General features: G+C 35.3%; 1 protein-coding gene across 3 annotated transcripts in view; it reads right to left on the bottom strand.

The window, feature by feature from the left end:
- The window catches only part of TDRD3 (tudor domain containing 3), a 207,473-nt gene that overhangs the window by 91,418 nt on the left and 88,789 nt on the right, over positions 1-27,266 (bottom strand). For all 3 annotated transcript variants that reach the window (XM_082602562.1, XM_082602560.1, XM_082602561.1), the window contains exons 3-4: positions 25,064-25,129; positions 3,833-3,993 (exon numbers count right to left, since the gene is read on the bottom strand). In XM_082602562.1, coding sequence (XP_082458688.1) covers positions 3,833-3,993; positions 25,064-25,129 — 227 coding nt within the window. The remainder of the gene's footprint in view (positions 1-3,832; positions 3,994-25,063; positions 25,130-27,266) is intronic.

The following is a 27,266-nucleotide window of genomic DNA, read 5'->3' as shown; positions in this document are numbered from 1 at the left end:
ATAGTGTGAATAGGTCATCAGGGAGGAAGTCAAAAGACCAGGTACAAGACTGTCATTTTCTACCTTAATTTTTTTCTACATGTAAAAAAATATGGATAGGGACTTCCCCCTTGGTGTCCAGTGGGTAAGACTCAGTGCTCCCAATGCAGGGGGCCCAGGTTTGATCCCTGGTCGGGGAACTAGATCCTGTATGCATGCCACAACTAAGAGTTTGCATGCTGTAACGAAGATCCTGCGTGCCGCAACTAGACCCGGAGCAGCCAAAATAAATAAATAAATAAAAATAAGTAAGTCAGTAAACAAACAAACAAATAAAAAATATCTGGATAATAAAAATCACAGCTCACAAACTTATGGTAAAGATAAATAGAATAAAAGATATGAAAGTACTTTCTCAACCATGCCATGTTGTATAAAAATGTAAGATTTGCCCTTTTTTCCCCCTCTGAGCTTTGTGCATTATTGCAAAGATATACTATGTTATAAAATTAAATTTCAATACAGAAGAGATATCAAACCAGTAATAATCTTAGACATTTAACACCTATATGAGTTACTGTAATCCACATGAAACAATGCTCTTTTTGGTTAACTATCCAGTTAAAGATCAGATGAGAGTTATTTGCTCTAAAGCATACTGACTTCAAAAGTATTTTTTTCATAATAGGTTAACATTATCAGATGTGGGGCAAACATTATAACACCATGACCCCTTTTACAAAAACCAGAGAAAAGATGTTTACCCTCCTATCAATCTTTTAATAAAGGAAACAGTAGAAGAAATCCATTTCATCACATAGGTTTATTCTAAAGTAAAAGCACATATACCAAGATCCACTGCATCTCTTCGTACATATAGCAAGGGGTAAAGAACTCCAAATAGGAATAAAGATAGTCCTAAAACACTTCGGATAAATTAGAAAATCATGCTGAAAGACTTCACATTGTCACATTTTTAAAAGCTCATAAAATTCACCATGTGCTGATAAGTGCAATAGCAAATCAATGAAAGCACTGCTATCTCTGGTCTATTTTTAAGAAAGACGGTTGATAAAATAGTTATTAACAAGAAGAAATAGAATATGCCTATTTTTACGGTTTCAAAGAGCCCATATGGAGTAAGACATTATCTGGTAAAAATTATTCTGAGGACTCCAAGCTTAATCATTCTTAGTCATCCTATGTAACTTAGAAAACAAATGGTCATGGACAGCCTTGCCTAACCTAACTCTTAAGTAGAGAGCTGTGTGGTGGTAAATGTAGGCAACTTACCACACCGTCTATCAAACTTCAAGATCAGCAACAACTGAATACACTTACACTAAGTAAAGTTTTTCCCAATTCCAGGTAATCAGCAGATACAGATTTTCTAACTCTATAGTCATCATTTAGGGATAAATAAAAAAACTAAGCACCAAGGGTACCAGGCTGCTATACTCTTTACCTCTAAAGAAATTATTAATGAATTACATCATCTATATAAGACCAATATGCATTCTTTAAAACCATTTTTCGCCAATAATTTCTAACACATTAGTAAACTGGAAATGAAATGAAAATGTAAAAAACATAAATTAGCAACATAAGAAACTACAAAAGACCTTAAAAAATAGCAAGCAAATTACAGGGGCATTTAAGTTGTGATTTTTAAAACTAAAAGCTAATCAAAATGAGCTAATTTTTTATGTAAAGTAACTGTACCTTTCCCAAACTCTTTCTCTAGCAGGTTAAGAAGGAAAACATGGTGAATTACTTGAAGTTGGACATACAATTTCATTAAGATAATTGATAAAGAGTTCTATTCACCAAATTAAATTATAGTTCTATTCCCACAAAAGAATAAATAGGTGCTAAAAATTTAATATTATTTTTATTACATCAGCTTCAGGGCCATAACTAACTCTTACTCAGAGAGCATACTGTGACTTAATTAATACTTATTCACACTCCAAAGTTCCTTTATTCTCTCTTCATTGAAATTAAAAAAAAAAAAAGCAGAACAAAAACAAAAATACAGTGAGAAGTGGGGCTGGAGGTAGGATAGATGAATGTAAAGAAGCACCCCAGAGAAATGCAATGTCCAGTAGAGAAAACACATTCTACACCAGTTCTTGGTTTATCCTCTCTAGTGAGTTCTTTTACCTTCCTTCTAAGATAACCAATAACCAAACTTATTTTGAAAATGATCTCCCAAACTGTTCATATGTGAGAACACTTCTGTAAGCTGTTGTTTTTACAGCACCAAAAGTAGACATGCTACTTCAATGATGAGTGAATGAGAAAGTAGCAACATTTTTTTTTCCAACTGTCAAACTGTAATAAATTCAACAAAAGAAAACAGTGTAAGGGACCCTCCTCTCTGGGTTGATCCTGTGTTTTCATTTACCTCAGAGAAATATACAGCAGTAAAATGAGAGAATGAGCCATTACATGGCAAGTCTTTCTTCTCAGGCATCTGTGAACTCCCTTGGAGGGGATCTGATTAAATTTGTCAAAGGAGGAAAGGCTGCACTTCCTTTTATGGAAGTTTCTCCATAAAAGTAGGACTCTTTCTACTCTTCAAAAAAAAAGGCAACATAATCACAAAGTCAATATACTCCCCTTTGTATATGAAAATCAACATTTTAGACGAGTAAATATATCTTCTAAGGAAGGAGCCTCCCTCACTAAAGGCAGACACTAGTTGAAGGAAGAAAAAAAGAAATCATTGAACACGGCATACAAGGCCTCAACCTACCACATCTCCTCCCACATACCACAATGCCAATCACCTATGCTCCTCCAAGTGTAACTTTTCACTCATCTGCTATCAGGGTACCATGTCTTTGCATGTGCTATTCCCCCCTCATCTCTCTCAAAACACCTGTTCATATTTTAAGTCCCATTCCTGACTCCCCCAGGTAAAGGTAATTTTCTGAACTCCTATTCATTTCAGTTGATATATTTATTGTAATCTGTATGCTGTGTGCTTACCTTGTTGTCATATAAGCTACTTGGAGACAAAATCTAAATTCTTTTTAAATACCTTTGTCCCTCCAGCACCGAATAAAGAGGCTGGAATAAATTCTTGGGCAGGAGAGAAGCAGGGTCTAGGCATTTACACTAAATGAAAAAGCTCAAAGGACCCTGAGCAGCAAACACAGCATATAAAATGACTAAGAAAAGGGGGGCTGGGTTTGCAAATGTCCAATGAAAATTCCCATCTCAGAAAACAGAGTTTAAACTGATCTAATGGGGACACTGAGAATAAAGGTGACACTTTCTCTTGCTTCTCATTGCTTTTCTCCATTCCAACAGGCATGACTCTAAAAACCTCTTATGAAAAATAGCCAAAACAAAGATTTGGAAAATTTTTCCTTATGGAGTTCTTCCTCCTCTTAGAAAGTGGGGTGGCAAACAAACCCCTCTAGCTTCAATCATTTTCCCCAAGAAAACCCATTTGCTTATAACTTTTCTAGACTGCTAAACAGTGGAATGGATAAAACTAACTGTCAAGGAAGAAATTGTAACATATTTAAAGAAACTTTTGTTCTGAAAAAATTTTAATGACCTAAAATTTAGTGATAAAATTGAAAAGCTTACTTTCCATGTAAGAACACCTTAAATTTCTGTTTTTAATTATTAACTTTAAAAGTAAGGAGCAACTAACTCCATTTTAAACTATTTTTCTTTACAGATAAAGTAAAAATACAAACTCTTTAATTTATTCTGGAAAACTGTAACATGCACTTAAGAGTTCATTCCTTGTTTTCAAAGGTCTTAAAAACAAAATCCAATGTGAACAGTACCTTTAAACACTTATAACAAATATACACCATAAAGTGCCAATTACCTTATTTTTGACATGTAACTAAATTCTACTGCTGTACAACTTATATGACCATCAGTCATCTGCAAACGCAGCATTCTTGGGGCAGCCTGAGATTCTTCATTATCCTTTGGTGCAGCAACATTGCGAATTTTTTGAATTTGCAAAACACATGGACCTTCAAGCTGTCAAAAGACAAAGGAATAAATATCACTTTTAGCCATGGCTTTGTTTTCACTTAAAATGTTTCTCTTTTCCTTAATGGTTATACTTTATTATTTATAATGATAACTTCAATTAAATAAGTTCAAAATTTAAACTGTTACACACATCAGGGTGGGTTTTATTTTCTTTTGTATTTAAAGATAAAACTTCAAAAAAGTCTCCTGAAGAATTTTTTTAATATAATTCTGAATTCATTTTCAGAAAATAACAGGAAAAAACTTCAGGGAAAAAGTTATTTTTCTGAATTAAAGGTATATTAAAAGATGTTTTCAGTCTTATGTGCTCTAAATTGTTCACATATACCCCCCCGTTCCACCCATGTACATTAACAGACATTCTAGAATTAAAGAACTTGGTAATTTTTTAAGGGACATCAACTTTACAGCAGCAGTTGAAAGGAATGTTTTCTGCTCAAAAACATCAAGTTTAAAGTACACTTTCTTCTGGCATTAAAAAAAAAAAAAAAAAACATATTCCAAAACTTAAACTATATAAAATCTAAGAAGTGTGAACTATACTTGACTTATTGGCACATTTCCTTTTTAAATGAGTTTAATGCTATGCTGTTATGCATTGGCAGTAAGGAGAATACACATCCTATCTAGCCATATTTTAATCAAAGACAAAAAGAAAATTGATGGGCTAACTAGCTATTGAATATTAAGTTAAAAGTTTTTTTTTTTTTTTTTTTTTTTTGCGGTACGCGGGCCTCTCCCTATTGTGGCCTCTCCCGTTGCAGAGCACAGGCTCCAGACGCGCAGGCTCAGCGGCCATGGCTCATGGGCCCAACCGCTCCGCGGCATGTGGGATCTTCCCGGACCGGGGCACGAACCCGTGTCCCCTGCATTGGCAGGCGGACTCCCAACCACTGCACCACCAGGGAACCCAAGTTAAAAGTTTTTATATAATAAAACACTTATGGTATAACTGGGGAATGAGAGCAAAATCTGCTTACATGTCTGAAAAATAAATTTAACATAAAGTAACACTTTCTACATTATAAAATATTATATCCATTAAGTAGTACCACACTTACAAAGAAAAAAAAAGCTTTTTGTTATAGCCTTTTAAGTAAAATCTATCTGTATGCATTAGTTTAATTTATATTTTCAGCAAAAAGAAATGTGAAATAACATTTACACAATTTCTTGAGTAAGCATGTTCCCAGGTTGACAAATTTCCACTTCATATTTACCAGTATCTTTCCTGAAAAGGAGTAATTTTGTTATAAATTTGCCTTAGAGAATATAATTAGAGAAAAGATATGAAACTTACATCTAATTTTCAAGAATGAAAAAAAAATTATAAGTTGAAATAAGTCTAAAACCTTTAACAAATGTAGATAAGCTACTAATTCAGGATAAACTTTTTCTTTTACTTTTGCTAATGCCATTAAAATAAAGACATTTAAATTAAACCAGAGGCATGTTAACGGTTCTTATAATGTTCATCATTCTCTATATTCTACTACTCCCAATATTTTTAGCCTAGACACTGACAAATATTTAGCCTTTGCTTTACTAACCACACATAACTATTTAAATTTACATTTAAATTAATTAAAAATGAGTGAAATTAAAATTCAATTCTTCAGTCACACTGGTCACATTCTGAGTGTTCCATATCTGCACAACACGTATACAGACTGTCCTACATCACTGCAAAAAGTTCTATTAGACAATCAGTGGTGATCTAGACTTATGTGTTCCACAATGATACTAGGGAGTGCACATCCATTGAAGTGTGGGAGGAAAACAATTGTTTCTATTTAATTCTTAGTAAGAAAGAAATTAAATGTTCCTACTACTTCATAATCAGAGCAACAAAGGCACTCTCATTCAGTCCATATGACATATAGGTCACAAGGCATCTTTATAGAATTTGGGGAAATCTACATCTCAAGGGTGTTGACATGGCACCTTCACTAGTCTGTTTGCTTTCAATGTATTGTGACAAACTGACATTTATTTGTGTGCAGTTAAATGGATATACAGATAGATATTACCTAGTTTTAACCATTAATGATCACAAAATGGACAAGTGGCTTTAAAAGATTCTGCCAAAGAAACACAAATTGAAGATAATGCCAACAATGCAATCACAGAGGGGGGAACAGGACCATTTTTGCCGATCTCCTACAACTGGTTGACCATGAGAACAAAAAGCTAGGAATGCTAGGGAGGAACACCTGCTCCCAGATCTTGATGTTTCCTAGCAAGCAGCAAGTTTACTTATTTAACTACTCCAACTCCTGGCCTCTCCATCCCTTTTAGTGAATTAAATAGTGGCCCTGCCAAAAGATATATGTCCACCTGGAACCTGTAAACATAACCCTATTTGTGAAAAGGGACTTGGCATACCTAATTAAGATCAGTATCTAAAGATGAGATGATCCTGGATTAGGAGAAATACAATGATGAGCTTCTTTAGAAGAGAGGGGAAATAAACACAAAGACACTGGGTATAAAGGCCATGGGAAGAAAAAAATGGGGGCAGAAATTGGAGTTACACATCTACAAGCCAAGGAACACCAAAGACTGCCCACAGCTACTGGAAGCTATGAGAGGGGTATGAAACAGACTCTCCTTCAGAGCCTCCGAAAGGAACCAACCCTGCTGACACCTTGATTTTAGACTTCTGTCCCACAGAACTGTGAAAGAATAAATTCCTGTTGTTTTATGCCACCAAGTTTGTGGGAGTTTGTTACAAAAGCCTCAGGAAACTAACACACCCACTTATGAAATGACTTATCTGATTGGGAAGAATATACTGTATATTTTGGGCTCATCCTCACCCTTCCTTTCTTGGGATCTAGGTAGGGACCCTGAGGAGGAGGTACCTACTCAGCCTCTTCACTGGATTGGCACTGCAATAAGTGAGTGTACAAATCTGTCAGGTTTGTGGTTCAATTAATGCATCCATTTGGCTCTCCCACCAAGCCATATCTTCCAAATTAATTTTTATCAGTAGTAAAGCTGATACTTTGGCCCACATCTGCCACTTCTTTCTTTATCAATCGATTCAGAACCAAAGTAAAAAAGAAGGTACTATTTATTAGACTCTCCTTAGAAACTCCCAAATTGCACACAGTCTTTTTATAATCAATTCTCAATTTGAATCAACAGGGCTTAAGACTAGTACCACAATTCAGAAAGATTCTATAAGTAAAATTGCAGATATAACATTTTTTTTCATTATTATGTTTACAATATTCAGTTTATTATCCTCTGTAGTCAAAAAATAAATAGGGAAGTACTGGATCTAAATAAAACACAAATAGTAGAATAAAATGTTAAGATCCTAAATCCTAACTTTAACACTGAATCTAAAATCATCTAAAAGCATCCACAAAACTGAATGAGAATTAACTTCAAAATCCTTGTTCATCTAGTGTCAAGAGCAACCCCAAAGTGAAAAAAGATATCATATTTAAATGAAAATAATAAAAATCAAGGATTAATTTTGCCCAAGATTTCTTTAATGTCTGACTTTCACCTTTACATGAGCAATAAGGAGCAAGTAAAAGAAATTATTGTAAAAAATTTAAATAGGTTAGAAGAAAGATCTCTAATTCTTTTTTTTTTTAACATCTTTATTGGAGTATAATTGCTTCACAATGGTGTGTTAGTTTCTGCTTTATAACAAAGTGAATCAGCTATACATATACATATGTTCCCATAGCTCTTCCCTCTTGCATCTCCCTCCCTCCCACCCTCCCTATCCCAGCCCTCTAGGTGGTCACAAACCACGGAGCTGAAGATCTCTAATTCTAATAAACAATATCAAGTATACACCAGATTCTCTGGGGCCAGAAAAAGTCATCCAGGCTTCATTCCTTCCTTTCCCTAGGTAGGTGGACCTCTCTATCATCTGAACTCCTAACTAGTCATATCAATTGATATGGAATGTCAGATTTAAATGACTGTATTAGTTTATTAATTTATTGATCATATTAAATAACATTCTTGCTTACAATCAGACTCTCCAAAGTTTGGATGACATGGAACCACTTATCTATAGTCTGATCACACCTAATAAACAGTTAAAACTGAGAATTTTTGAGGAATCAAGAAACTATCTAAATTTAGACATTCTATGATACTATGAAAAATCTGCCAGCCATTTCTTTTTGTAATCTTCTCAGTTTCCTTGAGAAATAAACTTCTCACTCTATCTATACCTAACAGCATAAGCATCACATTTTCCATCAACCCTAGAAACGGGGCCATATACTCAGAAGGAATCTATGAATATGATTAAGTTCTGATAAATCTTCCATCATTATTGCAAAGTGGGTTAAAATTAAGAGAATAAAAAAGTTTCATTCTCTGCAGTCCTTTTTAAGTACTTAAAATCATAATTTATTTCTTTACTGTTACTACTTCCAAAAGCATTTCCAGTGGCTTCAGTAGAGATTTTCTAGGGCTCATTTTTTCATCCACTATATTTATATCAAGAGAAGTTTTTGCTGCACTATTCACATCTCTACCTGAGGATCCAAGCAACTGGGTAATGATTCAAGTAAGTTGCCTTGGAATATGAAACAGTGGTCTGCCTACAGCTGCTTTAAAAGCCTGAAGGATAAATTTTTATGACGCCCTCTTTCTCATCTACTTCTTTGCTCTGTTGAAATAACTCAGTATCATTTTAACAAAATTTGATATTAATAAACATGGGGGTGAGACAGGAAGAAATCAGATAAAAAGTATCATTTGTCACACCCTGTACCATCCTAAGGATAGTATCAGACTCAAGAAAACTGGAACAAAAGAGAATTGTTTATTATAATGTTAGAAATTTCAGAACTTTCCCCATGTCACCCATGCAGGCATCTATGGTAAGCCTCAATCTGGAGGACATTTTCCTCCAGAGAAAATCTATGTTTGCTTCTGATCAAAACAACACTGCAATTGAGAGCCTCAGCTTTTGGCTTGTGGAAAAGTAGCAAAGTTAACCTTAGCCAGAATCTCAACTCACTGTCAGTTAGTAGCACCACACTAGCTCCACAATCCTTTCTATCAGCTTTCCTGATTCAGGTGCCCAAGATTTCCATGCAGAAAGATAAAGAAATATAAAATTACAAGAAAATATGATACAAGGAAATAAGCTACAAAATCTGAGAAGCATAAAAATATTATTTTTTAAAAAAAATTTAAGACTCTCAGGAGTTGAGAATTTGGAATTATCAAACACAGACTATAAAACAATAAGCCTAATCTAGAGAATTTATATAGAACTGTGAACCTAACAACTAGGGAAAAAATATTCCCCTTAAGCAAGCATGTGACATATAAACATATATCAAGCCATAATGTAAGCCTCTATAAAATTTCAAATACAGCTATCTTTCAGTCCAAATTCTCTGACCACAATATAACTGAATTAGAAATCTGTAACAAAAAGAAAAAAGATAATGTTCTATTATTAAAACAAAGAAGAAATCTTAATATAAACTGAAAAATATTTAGGACTGAATGATAATGAAAATACCATGTGTAAAACCTTTGGGATATAGTTAAAGCAATGGTAGAAGAAAAATTAATAGCCTTGAGATGCTTATATTAGAAAACAAAGTAAATAAATGAGTCAAACTAACAAGTTGGGAAAAGAACAACAGAATGAGTTCAAATAAGGTACAAGAAAGAAGAAAATAAAGATAAATTAATGAAATAGCAAACTAAAAATACAATAAAGAGGGTTAACAAAGTCTAGCGTTGGTTCTTTGCAAAGACTGATGAAACTGATACTGAGCAAGACTGACCAGGAAGCAAAGAGTAATAATGCAAATAAACAATCTAAGGAGTAACGATAATAATAATAAAAACACAAACATACTTTCAGTAGCAATGAAAAAACAATAAGAGACCTATGCATACCAATCTAAATGTCCATCAACTAGAGAATGGAAAGGAAAAAGTAAAGTCCATACAATGGAATACTACTCAGCAATAAACAGTAACAAACTACTGATACATGCTACATCATGGATTCACCTCAAAAACATGACAGTAAGTGAAAGAAGCCAGATACAACAAAGTATATATTGTGTGATCCCATTCATGTGAAGTGTCAACAAAAGGCGTATTTATAGAGAAAACGTAAAAGAATATACAGATATATTATTAAGAATAATAAGTACAAGATAGCAAATTTAAGATTAGTATACAATTATTGGTTACCTTTTTATGTACCCCTAACAAAGAAAAAAAGAGTAATTTTTTTAAAAAACACCATTTACAACAAAAATAGGAAGTTCCGAGCATAAAGCTTGCATATAGATACACAACCTATATAATTTCAATAAATTATAGAACTTTATGGACAAAACTAAATAAATGAAGAGATACATCCAAAGGTGTGCTGAAGCCAGCTCAGGCCAGTTCACAAGTGCCTGTTATGAGCACTTCTTCCTAATTCCAGCTTTGGTGATTTCATAGTATAATAGCTTATAATCAGCCCCTGCAGGACTTTTTATACTACAAATAGTGGCAACTACTATATATTAGGGCTTTATTTTTTCCTCTTCAGAGAGGCAGCTTACCAGCATTTCACTTGTAATTAGTTATCATAAAGATGTCAATTGTCTTTAAGCTGATATGCACATTCAATGCAATTTCATTCAAAACTCTGACCCATTTTAAGAAACTTGATCATTTGATTCTAAAATGTATATTACAGAAGGTGGTCATCAGGGACAGAATAGCCTGAGGAAGAATAATGTATGTTACAACCAAAAGATTAGAAAAATTTGATAATATCAAGTGCCACAAAAGACATGGATCAATGGGATCTCACATAAACTACTGAAGGTAATACAAATTGGTACAACCACTTTGAAAAATAATTTGGCATTATCTGGTAAAGTTGAACACTGGCTTACTCTAGCATACAATAATTCAATTCCTGGTTATATTCCCTAAAGAAACTCTTACACACATGCATCAGAAAAAATATACAAGTTTGTTCCTAGATGTAGTAGTAGTGCATCTATTATTTAAAGAAAAAAAAGAGGGGAAAAAGAAACACATCTAAATGCCCATCAACAGGAGAATGAATAAGTAAATTATGGTATATTTAGATAGTTTAATGTTATATAAAAGTGAAAATGAATGAATATTGGGTATATACAGCATGGACACATGTTACAGCCATCACACTGAATGATAAAAGCAAGTTACAGCAGACAATCTGTTAACATTTTGTAAAGCTTAGAAACGAAACAGTAGGACCTCCCTGGAGGTGCAGTGGTTAAGAATCCACCTACCAATGCAGGGGACATGGGTTCGAGCCCTAGTCCGGGAAGATCCTACATGCTGCGGAGCAACTAGGCCCATGCGTCACGACCACTGAGTCTGCACTCTAGAGCCCACGTGCCACAACTACTGAAGCCTGCGTGCCTAGAGCCCGTGCTCCGCAACAAGAGCAGCCACTGCAATGAGAAGCCCACGCGCCCCAAGTAAGAGTAGCCCCCGCTCACCGCAACTACAGAAAAGCCCATTGCAGCAGCCAAGACCCAATGCAGCCAAAAATAAATAAATTAATTAATTAAAAAAAAAAAAACTCTCTCTTAAAAACAATATATTACACAGAAATAACTACATATGTAACTAAAATATGTCTTCTAAAAGTCAAGAAAAGCTAAAGTCAAAATTCACAACAATCATTTCTTGGTGTTTGGGAGAGGAAGAGGTAGCACACAATGGTATTGTAACGTTCTAGTTCTTACAACAGGCTGAGGCTTCACAGGTGCTCACCTCATTTTTAAGCTTCAAAAGAGATGTTTGTATATATCCAATATTACATTAAAATTGCTCAAATAATTTAGGTAACATTTTGAAATTAAGGCATTGAGTAGTTCACAGAAGTGTCAGGAGTATTAGAGAACTAAGTCTGTAGCCTTCACAGCAAGAATAACAGTGAAAATCAAACCACGGACTGGTTTAATGGCAGTAGTATGTTGATGAAACAGTTTGGGATAGGAAGGGTAGAGAAGAAGCCCTAATTTGTAGCATTTGCCAATTCCCATGGCTGATTTCAACTACTCACCTCTAAACAGGGAAGAGATGCTGACGTCCGGCCTTCATCAGTTGGAACAAGCTAGATCCAGCACACTCAAGCATCTAGCTCTACACCTTGTACTATCAATTTCACTAGCCCTGGACACTGACCCCAGCACTGTTGGCAACTATTACTCTAGAAACTCAATCCTGCTGTAGCTTCTGCCACTACCAGAGAAGATTCACCACAGTTCCTGCTTTTTTTGTGTGACTAACCCATGTCCTATGCAGCTATACCTGAACTAGTAAAGCTGAGGTACATGTGCACGGCATAGGTGCAAAGGAGGCTAGGGAAAAAGTATCCGGCATTTTCTTCTCCACCACCAAGACTTTGAAAATGGGAAATTCCCCCAAACAAAGGCAGAGAATTCAGGTTCTAGGAAGTATAAATGTTAACTTATTTATCTTCCATGTATTATTACCAGGCAAGAAGATTTTGTCAAGGTTTATTTTCTATAGTTTGTATAATAAAATACTTTTTTGGGGGTAGTTTTATTTTCTAAATATAAATAATACATGTGTGTGTATGCATGTGTATACATATATAACTTTTATACACACACCAGATATACTCTCCCACCATAAGATGTTAAATATGCCCCCAAATGGGGATTTACCTATTATTCCCTTATTGAGAATTACAAGTCTAAAAACTAACAGTTTAGCAAGAAAAGCAACCTCTCCACCTCATCTCACTAAGCTTAACAAGCTGAGATGGCTGCCCCTCCCTTGTATGTACTTCTGACATAGCATTTGTTCCACTATACTGACATTGTTGCTTTCTTGATCTCTTATTAGGGTATATGCTTCAAGAAGGCAGGGGCTGTCCTATTGATCTTTGCAGCCCCTGCACTTAGCACATATATACATTCAAAAATTGCTTGATAAAGAAGTTACCTTGTGTTTTTACTATAATTTATTTAGCACTTACTAGATACACCAGAAAATGTGGCAGGATTTTTACGTTACTTTTTTAATAAATTTATTTACTTATTTATTTTATTTTTGGCTGCATCAGGTATTTGTTGCTACGCATGGGCTTTCTCTAGTTGTGGCAAGCGGGGGCTACTCTTCTTTGTGGTACACGGGCTTCTCATTGCAGTGGCTTCTCTTGTTGCAGAGCACGGGCTCTAGGCACACGGTTTCAGTAGTTGTGGCTCACAGACTCTAGAGCACAGGCGCAGCAGCCGTGGTGCACAGGCTTAGTGGCTCCACGGCATGTGAGATCTTCCCGGACCAGGGCTCGAACCCATGTCCCCCACATTGACAGGCGGATTCTCAACCACTGCGCCACCAGGGAAGTCCTACATAAGTTATTTAATTAACCTCCAGAACTAAAAAGTATATTAGGACCACTTGTGTGTCTTAAATGAGAAAACTGAGAGCAGAGGATAAAGTATTTTGACAGAGGTTACCCAGACAGTAAGAGGTAGAATTAGAATTCAAACTCAGATATGCCACACACCAAAGTCTGTCTTCTTTGTTTCATACATTCTAAAACTATGATAAAGTTCGTTACATACTAAAAACATGTAGGTATAAAGGGCAGTGGGAATATTAACTCTTAAAAATTAATTCTGTTCAAAAGAGGTCAAGAAAATTAGAAGAGAAGTGGCATTCAAGTTGGAATTTGAAGACTAAGTAGCAGTTTGCCTGACAGCCGAGGGAAGAACATTCCATTCACATGGCAATTATTAAGGCCCTATAGCAACAAAAGACTATGATTTTAGAAAAGCTGCAGTTCCCTCATCTCTAAAGTAAAACAGAGGTTGGTAACGATTTCTATTTTTCAATGCTGTTCTGAAGATTACACAGATTATTTAACATGGGACCTGGCACAAAGTAGGTTCTCAATAAAGAGAAAGAGAAGAAGTGTTTACTGAAAACCAGGGTTCTCCCAGGTAAGTTAGGGGCTTGTACCAAGAAAGGTCAAGAAGAAAGCAGGTTAAAAGCAAAAGGAACATTGAAAGAAATAGCTTTGGGAAGGTAGTCCCTAATCCTGATCTCAAAATTTTCAATTGATATTCATATACGTCAAGAGAGTTTAAATGGATAAATAAATAAATAAATAATAATAAAAGAAAAACTTCCTGAATCATAAATATGATGGTATACCTACTAGAAGATCTAAAAGTTTCTACCCCTTAGAAATTTTAAAAACAGGGTATTATAAATGTCTAGTAATAGACAAAAAGACAACATAATATTGAATAGGTTTTCCCAAACTTGAGATCACCTGAAAAAACATCAATTTATACATCAAAGTAACAGCACAGCAGATAATTTGCTCTTATTCAATCAGGGCAATTACAGCCAATCAATTACAAGAAAAACATTGTGGGACTCCAGTCAAAAGTAACACTTCTTTCAATGTGTCATTTGCCTATTTCCATCCTTCACTGCTATAGCATTTCGTTTTCTGGGAGAATTTAAAAAAAAAAAGTGAACAGTTTGTTTTTCAATTATTATTAGAGTATCTAATATATATTCTATATATTGTTTTGTGCAGTTGTTTTTAAACTACACAGAAGTCCTACTAATAATTGCCAATAAGCGCTTGTAAATAAAGCACAGTAATATCAGAATTTTAGTAATCCATTTTTCTAAAATTAAAAGTGCATGTTTAATGTTAATAACTCACTAAAAGAAACACTGGTAAATCGTATTATCTATTAACATACATAAAACATACAATTTATTTAACTTAAAACATTTTTCAATTATTTTTTTTCTGAAAACATCCAAGTTCTATATTGTCTGAGGGTGAGAGGGCATTGTTTGAATTTTAAGGCAGTGAAGCCATCTTGTGGTTGATGTTGGTGTTGCTGAGGCTTTGAGAAGGTCAATTCTATCCGGAAAAATTAGGCCTTTAATCACAGTTTCACATTTAAAAATGAATATACAGGGCTTCCCTGGTGGCGCAGTGCTTAAGAGTCCGCCTGCCGATGCAGGGAACACGGGTTCGTGCCCCGGTCTGGGAGGATCCCACATGCCGCGGAGCAGCTGGGCCCGTGAGCCATGGCCGCTGAGCCTGCGTGTCCGGAGCCTGTGCTCCGCAACGGGAGAGGCCACAACACTGAGAGGCCCGCGTACCGAAAAAAAAAAAAAAAAAAAAAAAAAATGCATATACAACCTGTCAGTCCTAAACTTAGATGAAAAAAATAAACACAGATCTGGAAAGCCTTTCCTGTTAGGGCTTCACAGTAATGCATTAAAGTCCTCACACAGCTGGACTGGGAATAAAGCATTTTTACATTAACCTATATTTTGTAATTAACTTCTACACCTTGGTTCAGAGGCTAAAGCTATGAAAATAACTACAACAAAATATTAAACTTGGAGAAGAATATGAAAAATATTAAACGGTTTTATAGGAAGTATAGTTTTACTTCCATTTTGTCATGACTTCTTTCCATGATTTTTACCTTGCAAGCTAAATATTCCAGGACCTTGTAATATCTAGATATAAAAAGCCTGCCCTGACAAACTCAGAAGTTGCAGCATATAGCTTCCTTGGAACATATTGCTCCACTCTAAAACCCTTTATGGCCTAAAAATCAAACATAAACTGCTTATGGGAAAATCTAGCTTAGGCTTAGAACCCTGGAGAAAACTGTCATCTTCCCACTCTCACTACTTTTTAAATTTGTCTGAAACCTTTGCATCAAGGTTACAAGCAACCTTATGGAGAAAATATGGGAACTGCATAATAATATTAAGAGAATGGGAGGAAAGAGAAAAGAATGTGAACAGAACTATTACATTAATTACTAACAAAGTTACTTGTATTTTTTTGGCCATCCTACTTCCTCATAAAATAATCAGTGATAACTAATAGAATTATTAAGACTTCAGTTTCAAACTTCAGATGACAATGCCCTTCTGAAGGTCCCAGTTTGTCTTAGGACAAAACAGATGTAAATACAATGTTCCAGGATTAACTGTCTTCTCCTAACTACAGACCTACCATCTCTCCTACTGAATCATAGCTCTCTCCACACTTCCTTTCCAAATGCTGAAATGCTGTTATCTAAGTCTTATTAATTATGATAATAACAATACACAGCATGTAAGCATTTACTTTTGGCCTCTCAGGAGAAGAAGTTTGAAGACTCCTCTCTACATTCCTTTAATCTACTTCTAAAGAGGATTACTGCTCTGTCTTGCCAAGTCTCTAGTACATTGGATGGAGCCTGGGGCCTAATGAATAAGCTTCCAAGGGGGATAGAAGACACAGGACTACGGCTCTTTTAAAGGACCCACACAAAACTAATGGAAGTAGCTTCTAAAAAGACAGCCTCCTCTCTTCTCTTGCTTATTAAGGATTTGCTTCTTAAACACTGGGGCAAATGCTCTCCAATTCTTTTTCCTTTGGCTTTCTCTCTTAGGAGTGGTAATATCACAGGCAGGCATGGAACTTAGTAGAAATAGAGCAGGAATTTGACCTATTTTGATTCTATTATACTAAGATCAACCTAGCTCAAGTGATAAAGTTCTGCATTAGGGGCTGGGGCTAAAACACAGTCAATAATGAAGTATCCATTTGCCTTACTTCATTTACTGCATTCCCTTGGAGATCTCTAAGTAACAAGATAACAAACTGAGGTAATTAACATGCACTCTTAGATCTCCAGGACAAAAATACCATCCTAAGTGTCCCATAATGTTCAATATTTGCCATACACATTGTGCTACATTTAAGATGTCACATAGATTACATCATTTAATTCTTCAATGTCATAAGGGACATATTTGAATGATAAGAAAATTAAAATCTGGCAAGATTAAATAACTACCAGAAGTCACAAAAACATAATAAGCAGAAGATGAGGATTTAAATCTAGCCCAATAATTCTAAAATCTGTATCTGTCCAGTATGTTACCAGCCCCTACTGTTTTATTCTCCCTCTCCACATCATATCTGAAGCACATCAAAACCATGCCTCTGCTTCCTGGGACAGCTAGTCTATCTCACACTTTAAATTTTGTCTAAATTAGTTTTTGCAAAATTAGTTTCTAGTATGATCTATTTGGAAAATCACTAGGTAATACAGTTCTTTCTTTCATTCATTATTTTTGTACTATTAAAAGAAAATTAGAAAATAATATTATTTTATACCAAAATCTGACATGTTCAAGGAACAGGAAGATTACTTATTCAAATACTCTGCTTATCTTATGCACAGATTAAAATAAAATTTATGTAAAATTTTTTATTTAAAATATATTTTAAATAAGAACTATTACATAATTTTAGTGTCTAGATCTATGTCTTAATGATTCTGTCACCATTAACATGATGAAGTGCTGGGTAATAAAGCTTTCCAATAAAGGCACAAATAAAGCAACTTTTACTGTATTAGTCTTATTTTACAGATAGACGCACAAGTAATTCATGTCAAAAATACATTCCTTAAGCATTTACTTTTGCCTGAAAATAGTTATATTTTTATATAATATATGAAGTTTTAACCAAAGGCAAATAAAATGAGTAATTCCCGTGTGTTGGCTTCTAAAAATTCTATTAAAATTAATTTTCAGAACATTTTCACGAATACTGTGAAGAGAATTATATTTGGCGTATGAAGGAAAAATATAAATGGGAAGAGCAGAAAGGGGATATCCCACTCTACGTGAACAGAGCTTATTTTCTATCTTTTCATCTTATGTATAAACTAAATCTACATCAGCATTAAAAATATTTCAAAGGATAAAATTTGGCAGAGAAAATTCTAGATTCAAATATTCTAAGTTATATATTTTTTTGTTAGCTACATTCAAAGGAAATTCTGAAGAGACGACTTATAAAACTTTGTGAGAAGATGGCAGAGTAGAAGGGCGTCCGCTCACTCGCCCTTGCGAGAGCACCAGAGTCACAGCTAACTGCTGCAAAATCGACAGGAAGACACTGGAACTCACCAAAAAAGATACACCACATCCAAAGACAAAGGAGAAGCCACAACAAGACAGTAGGAGAGGCGCAATCACAATAAAATCAAATCCCATAACCACTGGATGGGTGACTCACAAACTGGAGAACAATTATACCACAGAAGTCCACCCACTGGAGTGAAGGTTCTGAGCCCCACATCTGTCTTCCCAACCTGGGGGTCCGGCAACAGGAGAAGGCATTCCCAGAGAACCAGATTTTGAAGGCTAGCGGAATTTTATTGCAGGACTTCGACAGGACAGGGAGAAAAAGAGACTGCACTCTTGGAGGGCACACACAAAGTAGTGTGTGCATAATGACCCAGGGGGAAGGAGAAGTGGACCCAGGGGAAAGGAGAAGTGAACCCACAGGAGAGTGAACCAGACCTACCTGCTAGTGTTGGAGGGTGTCCTGCAGAGGTGGGGGTGGCTGTGGTTCACCACGGGGAAAAGGACACTGGCAGCAGAAGTTCTGGAAGGTACTCCTTGGCGTGAGCCCTCCTGGATCTGCCATTAGCCCCACCAAAGAGCCTGTCGCCTCCAGTGCTGGGTCGCCACAGGCCAAACAACCAACAGGGAGGGAACTCAGCCCTGCCCATCAGCAGATAAGTGGTTTAAAGTTTTACTGAGCTCTGCCACCAGAGCAACACCCAGCTCTACCCACCAGCAGTCCCTCCATTAGGAAACTTGCACAAGCCTCTTAGATAGCCTCATCCGCCAAAGGGTAGACAGCAAAAGCAAAAAGGACGACAATCCTGAAGCCTGTGCAATGAAAACCACATTTATAGAAAGACAACATGAAAAGGCAGAGGACTATGTACCAGATGAAGGAACAAGATAAAACCCCAGAAAAACAACTAAATGAAGTGGAGATAGGCAACCTTCCAGGAAAAGAATTCAGAATAATGATAGTGAAGATGGTCCAGGACCTCAGAAAAAGAATGGAGTCAAAGATTGAAAAGATGCAAGAAATGTTTAACAAATACCTAGAAGAATTAAAGAACATACAAACAAAGACAAACAATACAATAACTGAAATGAAAAATACACTAGAAGGAATCAATAGCAGAATAACTGAGGCAGAAGAACGGATAAGTGACCTGGAAGACAGAATGGTGGAATTCACTGCTGTGGAACAGAATAAAGAAAAAAGAATGAAAAGAAATGAAGACAGCCTAAGTGACCTCTGGGACAACATTAAATGCACCAACATTCACATTAGGGGTGTCCCAAAAGGAGAAAAGAGACAGAAAGGACCTGAGAAAATATTTGAAGATATTATAGTCAAAAACTTCCCTAACATGGGAAAGGAAACAGCCCCCAAGTCCAGGAAGCGCAGAGTCCCAGGCAAAATAAACACAAGGAGAAACATGCTGAGATACATAATAATCAAATTGATAAAACTTAAAGACAAAGAAAAATTATTGAAAGCAGCAAGGGAAAAACAACAAATAACATACAAGGGAACTCCCGTAAGGTTAACAGCTGATTTCTCGGTAGAAATTCTACAAGCCAGAAAGGAATGGCACAATATATTTAAAGTGATTAAAGGGAAGAACCTACAACCAAGATTACTCAACCTGAAAAGGATCTCATTCAGATTCAACGGAGAAATCAAAATATACCTAGAGACAAATGACCAGGAAAACACGACGATCCAAAACCTATGGGATGAAGCAAAAGCTGTTCTAAGAGGGAAATTAATAGCAAGAAACAAGAAAAATCTCAAATAAACAATCTAACCTTACACCTAAAGGAACTGGAGAAAGAAGAACAAACAAAACCCAAACTTAGTAGAAGGATAGATTTCATAAGTCAGAGCAGAAATAAATGAAACAGAAACAAAGATAGCAAAGATCAATAAAACTAAAAGCTGGTTCTTTGAGAAGATAAACAAAATTGAGAAACCTTTAGCCAGACTCATCAAGAAAAAAAGGAAGAGGACTCAAATCAATAAAACTAGAAATGAAAAAGGAGAAATTACAACAGACACCACAGAAATACAAAGCACCATAAAAGACTACAACAAGCAACTCTATGCCAATAAAATGGACAACCTGGAAGAAATGGACAAATATTTAGAAAGGTATAACCTTCCAACACTGAAGCAAGAAAATATGAACAATCACAAGTAATGAAATTAAATTTGTGATTAATAATCTTCCAACAAACAAAAGTCCAGGACCAGATGGTTTCACAGGTGAATTCTATCAAACATTTAGAGAAGAGCTAACACCTATCCTTCTCAAACTCTTCCAAAAAATTGCAGAGAAAGGAACACTCCCAAATTCATTCTATTAGGCCACCATCACCCTGATACCAAAACCAGACAAAGATACTATAAGAAAATTACAGACCAATATCCCTGACGAATATAGATGCAAAAATCCTCAACAAAATACTAGCAAACAGAATCCAACAACACATTAAAAGGATCATACACCATGATCAAGCAGGATTTATCCCAGGGATGCAAGGATTCTTCAATATATGCAAATCAATCAATGTGATATACCATATTAACAAACTGAAGAATAAAAACCATATGATCATCTCAATAGATGCAGAAAAAGCTTCTGACAAAATTCAACATCCATTTATGATAAAAATCTCCAGGAAGTGGGCATAGAGGCAAGGGAACCTAACTCAACATATTAAAGGCCATACATGACAAACCCACAGCAAACATCATTCTCAATGGCGAAAAATTGAAAGCATTTCCACTAAGATAAGGAAAAAGACAAGGATGTCCACTCTCCAGTCTTATTCAGTATAGTTTTGGAAGTCCTAACTATGGCAATCAGAGAAGAAAAAGAAATAAAAGGAATACAAATTGGAAAAGAAAAAGTAAAACTGTCACTGTTTGCAGATGACATGATACTATACATAGGTAATCCTAAAGATGCGGCCAGAAAACTATTAGAGCTAATCAATTAATTTGGTAAAGTTACAGGATACAAAATTAATGCACAGAAATCTCTTGCATTCCTATACACTAACAGTGAAAGATCAGAAAGAGAAATTAAGGAAACAATCCCATTCACTCTTGCAACAAAAAGAATACATTACCTAGCAATAAACGTATGTAAGGAGGGAAAAGACCTGTACTCAGAAAACTGTAAGACACTGGTGAAAGAAATCAAAGATAACACAAACAGATGGAGAGATATACCATGTTCTTGGAATGGAAGAATCAATATTGTGAAAAACACTATACTACCCAGAGCAATCTACAGGTTCAATGCAATCCCTATCAAATTACCAATGGCATTTTTTACAGAACTAGAACAAAAAATCTTAAAATTTGTATGGAGACACAAAAGACCCGGAACAGCCAAAGCAATCTTGAGGGGAAAAAACGGAGCTGGAGGAATCACTCCCTGACTTCAGACTACACTACAAACAGTAATCAAGACAATATGGTACTGGCAGAAAAACAGAAATACAGATCAATGGAACAGGATAGAAAGCCCAGAGATAAACCCACACATCTATGGTCAACTAATCTATGACAAAGGAGGCAGGGATATACAATGGAGAAAAGAGAGTCTCTTCAATAAATGGTGCTGGGAAAATTTGGCAGCTACATGTAAAAGAATGAAATTAGAACACTCCCTAACACATACACAAGAATAAATTCAAAATGGATTAAAGACCTAAATGTAAGACCAGACACTATAAAACTCTTAGAGGTAAACATATGAAGAACACTCTCTGACATAAATCACAGCAAGATCTTTTTTGACCCAACTCCTAGAGTAATGAAAATAAAAACAAAAATAAACAAATGGGACCTAATGAAACTTAAACGCTTTTGCACAGCAAAGGAAACTATAAACAAGATGAAAAGACAACCCTCAGGATAGGAGAAAATATCTGCAAACAAATCAACAGACAAAGGATTAATCTCCAAAATATATAAACAGCTCATGCAGCTCAATATTGAAAAAAACAAACAACCCAATCAAAAACTCAGCAGAAGACCTAGGTAGACATTTCTCCAAAGAAGATTTAGAGATGGCCAAGAGGCACATGAAAAGCTGCTCAACATCACTAGTTATTAGAGAAATGCAAATCAAAACTACAATGAGGTATCACCTCACACTGATTAGAGTGGTCATCATCAGAATATCTACAAACAACAAATGCTGGAGAGGGTGTGGAGAAAAGGGAACCCTCTTGCACTGTTAGTGGGAATGTAAATTGATACAGCCACTACGGAGAACAGTATGGAGGTTCCTTAGAAAACTAAAAGTAGAACTACCATATGACCCAGCAATCCCACTACTGGGCATATACCCAGAGAAAACCATAACTCAAAAACACACATGTACCCCTTGGACTTCCCTGGTGGTGCAGTGGGTAAGAATCCACCTGCCAGTGCAGGGGACACGGGTTCCAGCCCTGGTCCAGGAAGATCCCACATGCCACGGAGCAACTAAGCCCGTGTGCTACAACTACTGAGCCTGCACTCTACAGCCTGTGAGCCATAACTACTGAGCCTGTGTGCCACAACTACTGAAGCCCACGTGCCTAGAGCCCGTGCTCCACAAGAGAAGCCACCACAATGAGAAGTCTATGCACTGCAATGAAGAGTAGCTCTCACTCGACACAACTAAAGAAAGCCTGTGCACAGCAACAAAGACCCAGCGCAGCCAAAAATAAAATTAATTTAAAAAAAAATACACATGCACTCCAATGTTCATTGCAGCACTATTTACAATAGCCAGGTCATGGTAGCAACCTAGGTGTCCACAGACAGAAGAATGGATGAAGAAGATGTGGTACATATATACAATGGAATATTACTCAGCCATAAAAAGGAACAAAATTGGGTCATTGTAGAGACGTGGATGGACCTAGAGACTGTCATACAGAATGAAGTAAGTCAGAAAGAGAAAAACAATTATCGTATATTAACGCATATATGTGGAATCTAGAAAAATGGTACAGATGAACCAGTTTGCAAGGCAGAAATAGAGACACAGATGTAGAGAACAAACGTATGGACACCAAAGGGGGAAAGCAGGGCTGGGGGGTGGTGGTGGGATGAATTGGCAGATTGGGATTGATATATATATACAGTAATATGTATAAAATAGATAACTGATTAAAAAGTATTTTTTAAAAAATGCTCTGAGAAGTTGGAGGAAGAGAAAACCCTTATCAGTACCTTTCCCCATGAGCTTATAGCAGAGATAGGTTCTGAGTATCCCTAAAGACACACGAAGAAACAATGGAAAATCAATAATCCAGAATGCTAGTTTTCTTAAATCAACTAGCATAAGGATGCACAGCCACTGCTTTGATGTTAGTTACTTTTCCTGTAAAGAACTGTTGCATTCATCAGACCTGTCCAAGACTGCTGCCTAATTTGGAGTTCTATATCCCAGAAGTTTTCTAATTATGCTTCCCAGACCAGCAGAATCAACATCCCACAGAAACTTGTTCATAATATAAATTCTCGGGCTCTATCCCAGTTCAATGGAGACAGAGGCGTGGGAGTGGGAGAGGTTAGAGGCTGGCAATGAGTGTTCTAGTCAGGCCTCAGGATGATTCTGATGCATGCTGAGCTCTGAGAACTACGACCACAACCAGAAAAAGAAATGTAAGGAACTGGAGAGGACTCTGAGAAGAACAATGAAGATGAATGGAATGCCTGAGTCAGAATAAACAGAGGAACCAAGATAGGTGGCTTTAGCAAGAAGAAACCTGTGGTACTGACATTTACAAGGCTTCAAGTATATGAAGAGTTATTCACAAGGGAAGGTAACCAGATGTTCTCCATTTCCCCTGAGGGAAGATAAAGAAGACGTTACGGACTTCAAGTTGCATCATAAGAAATTTAGGTTAAAATACAACTAAAGTTTGCTGACACAGAGTGTTGTTAAACATTAAAATGAATTGTTAAGGCGTTTGTAGAACTTTCTTCTCTGAGTATCTGCTTCAAAAACTACTGTAGGGCTTCCCTGGTGGCGCAGTGGTTGAGAGTCTGCCTGCCGATGCAGGGGACAGGGGTTCGTGCCCCAGTCCAGGAGGATCCCACGTGCCGCGGAGCAGCTGGGCCCGTGAGCCATGGCCGCTGAGCCTGTGCTCCTCAACGGGAGAGGCCACAACAGTGAGAGGCCCGCGTACCGCAAGAAAAAAAAAAAAAAAAAACTACTGTAAATTATAAAATAAACTCTTGTTTTCTTTCCAGCTAAATGCTTACCATCTACCGCATAAGGGAAAATGTGAAAAATATGTTGTTGCATTTCAGACCTTTTAAAATTATCTAAAATTTAAAATATCTGAGGTACAGCAACTATCTTAAATATCTGAGTGTTAAAATGATAAGAATACTTATTCAAACACAAAACATATACATTCAAAGTATTTCTTTAAATTATACATAATGATGTTCCGTAATAGTTCAAAAAGTGAGCAGTAGCACATATAAAATTCTTGGTTGACGCAATTTACATGTATTTTCAAATAAAAAGAAGAAATTGAATACAAATGAATAAGAAGTAAAAGACTGACTAGTTGGTATCTAAAAATTGTATCCCTGTATTTTAAAAACATCACTGAAAAATTCATAACATGAATACATATATGTGTTATACAAAATGATAGCAGCAACCAAATGCACGGCTTTGCCAATTGCTCCTAACACTCTTTCCCAATCTTATAGTTTTATATTAATAAGTTCATTAAACAAATATGGTTAACAGGTAACTAAAATAAAAAGATACAAAAAGGTCCTTTTCCTGAGCACCAATAATATCTGGTAAGTCTCACATGTAAAGTAAGTGTGTCATAGTTACAATTCCTGAAACAAAAGGTTTTTTTTAAATGTTGAAAAGTCACCAAAAGTTTAAAAGTTTAAGCTTTAATAATTTTCCATGTGTATAGGAAGTCACTATAATGATAAATCTGTGACTTGTTCACCTCCAAAATATTTTGAAGTTGCAGTCTTCATTGACAAAAAATAATTCCAGTAATTTAGTAGATGTTCATATTTATTGTACTTAGCATAATTTAGGAAGTTAACATTTTTCATTACCTTTTCCACCTTTCCACCATTGATGTCACTGGGGAGGAATTTCTTGCCAATTGTTCTCAAGTCTGTCTAAAATAAAAATATTATTATTAACATAAAATTATAGAGAAAAGTGAATCTAAATCTAATCTCACTCACCAACAAAAGATAAAATTACTTAAGGTGTGTGGAACAAAATTTAAATAAATGTCTTTCAACTGATTATGAGATCTATATATATATAAAATCACTCTTTTCTAATAACACAGTCCCATACATACATTGTTTAAAGTACATCAAAGGCCTTATTTGTATCTGGTCATACTTCTCTAGATACCCTTTTAGCTTACTAAGTCTTTTTTGTTAAAATCTAAAACTTGATTTTATGAAACTATATAGTCTTACTAAAAAATTAATGCCACAATCCAAAACTAAATGACTACTTTGAACATATAAACAGAGTATATTTTTGACAACTAAATTCTATATAACCTTGATATGCAGAGACATGAAAACACATTACTCTATAGGCTGTGATACTTATGACATAACAAAGCTACACAACATAAAAATATCCCAGAGAACAATACCACTGCAACAGCAAGAAATTGTAAGACTATACTGTAGTAAATACTTATTTCATTTGCTTTTTAAACAAATTACAGAAACAGAAGTTGGTGAACAAATGACTAATGAAAATTCCCAAGTACATATTATTCAGCAAACCAAAGCAAAACATAAAAAGGACAACATAGGACTAAGATAAAAGTTGTAGGATTTCTGACATAAAAACAGAACTTCAACTACACAGTCTACATAAAAAAACAGACTTTTTCAGGATTTTGTCTTCTTTAAGTAAGAAGTGAAAACTAAAGGAAAAGTAAGAAATTTGTTCAGAAGAAAACTACTACTACTCATGAAAAAGGCCTAATTATTTAAGCTAAGAAATTATCTTGCTGCTTGAGATAGTGAGGTTAGATTAATAACTAAATTTGTACTGTTTTGTTATTCCTTAAATATAGTAAAGAGAAGCTCTTCATTGCCTCAAGAGCAAAACAAAACAGACTTAGAGTGCATTTAATCACAAAATTTATAAGGGAGAAATTTATATTAGACTTAAGGAGAAAATACTAGATGATTAAAATTACTGTATTATAAAAGGATTACATATAGAGAAGTAGGATAGTCTTCTTTGAACACCTACAATAATAGAATATCCTCTTATTTGAAATATCCATATATGGTCAGCTTAAGAAACAAGCATACATGCTATACAACCCTCACAGATCCTTTCCAGTCTTTTACTACAATGATTTATAATTTATTTCTCAATGTAATGCAAGGATCACTCCTAAAGTAAAACTCACTGAATGGAACTGCCAGGTAAACTAAGCCCCAAATCCAAATACTTGTTTAACAATGTTTCAGGTTTATCCTTTTTGCAGCCTCCACCCAATAACAGAGTGAAAGAATTATAAACCATACCTCAAGTTGCATGGCTTTGACTTTGAAAATACTAAGCAACATATGGGGAAAAAATACTTTCTTATACTAGCATTTCCTATATTAGGATTGTTTTGAAGATTAAATAATGCATGTAAAGCATTCAGCACAATGACTTGCAAACAGTAAGCATTTAATGAATGTTAGCTATCATGTTTACTTTAGTAAATATAAAACATGCATATTGTTATCATCTGAACGTGTACAAGTCAATAATACAACTAACAGTTCATAAAAACATAAGCATTATCTTGAAGTCACTCAAAAGCTGAAATATTTAAATACGTATAAAAAACAGAATATATAAAAATTTTATGATACATCATGGTCCTTCATTTCTGGTTTTTATCACTAATTATAAAATTAAAATAAAATGAGGCATTAATATAAATGAGAAATGAGCACTAGACTAAAATCCTAAACTTTGATTTACTACATACTGTAATTAACTAATATGACCTGGGACACATCAGAAATTCTCTAAATCCAGTTAACTTATTCCTCTGTAACATGGAAAATATATTACCAATTCTATCTTCCAAAGCTGTTGTCAGGCTAAAAGGAGACAATGTATTCAAAGTGCCATACACACATATAAGGAATGTTATTTCATTGTTCTTTTAGCAAGATGAAAGTGACCTACCAAATCTTTAAACATCCTAAATTCAAAGTCAATTTATGAGTTCTGCAAAGGCAATTCTATGATTCAGATGCTGTTATATCA

This window comes from Mesoplodon mirus (assembly GCF_964341445.2).
Source record: "Mesoplodon mirus genome assembly, chromosome: 17".
Taxonomy (NCBI): domain Eukaryota; kingdom Metazoa; phylum Chordata; class Mammalia; order Artiodactyla; family Ziphiidae; genus Mesoplodon; species Mesoplodon mirus.
This window is presented reverse-complemented; position numbering and strand designations above follow the sequence as displayed.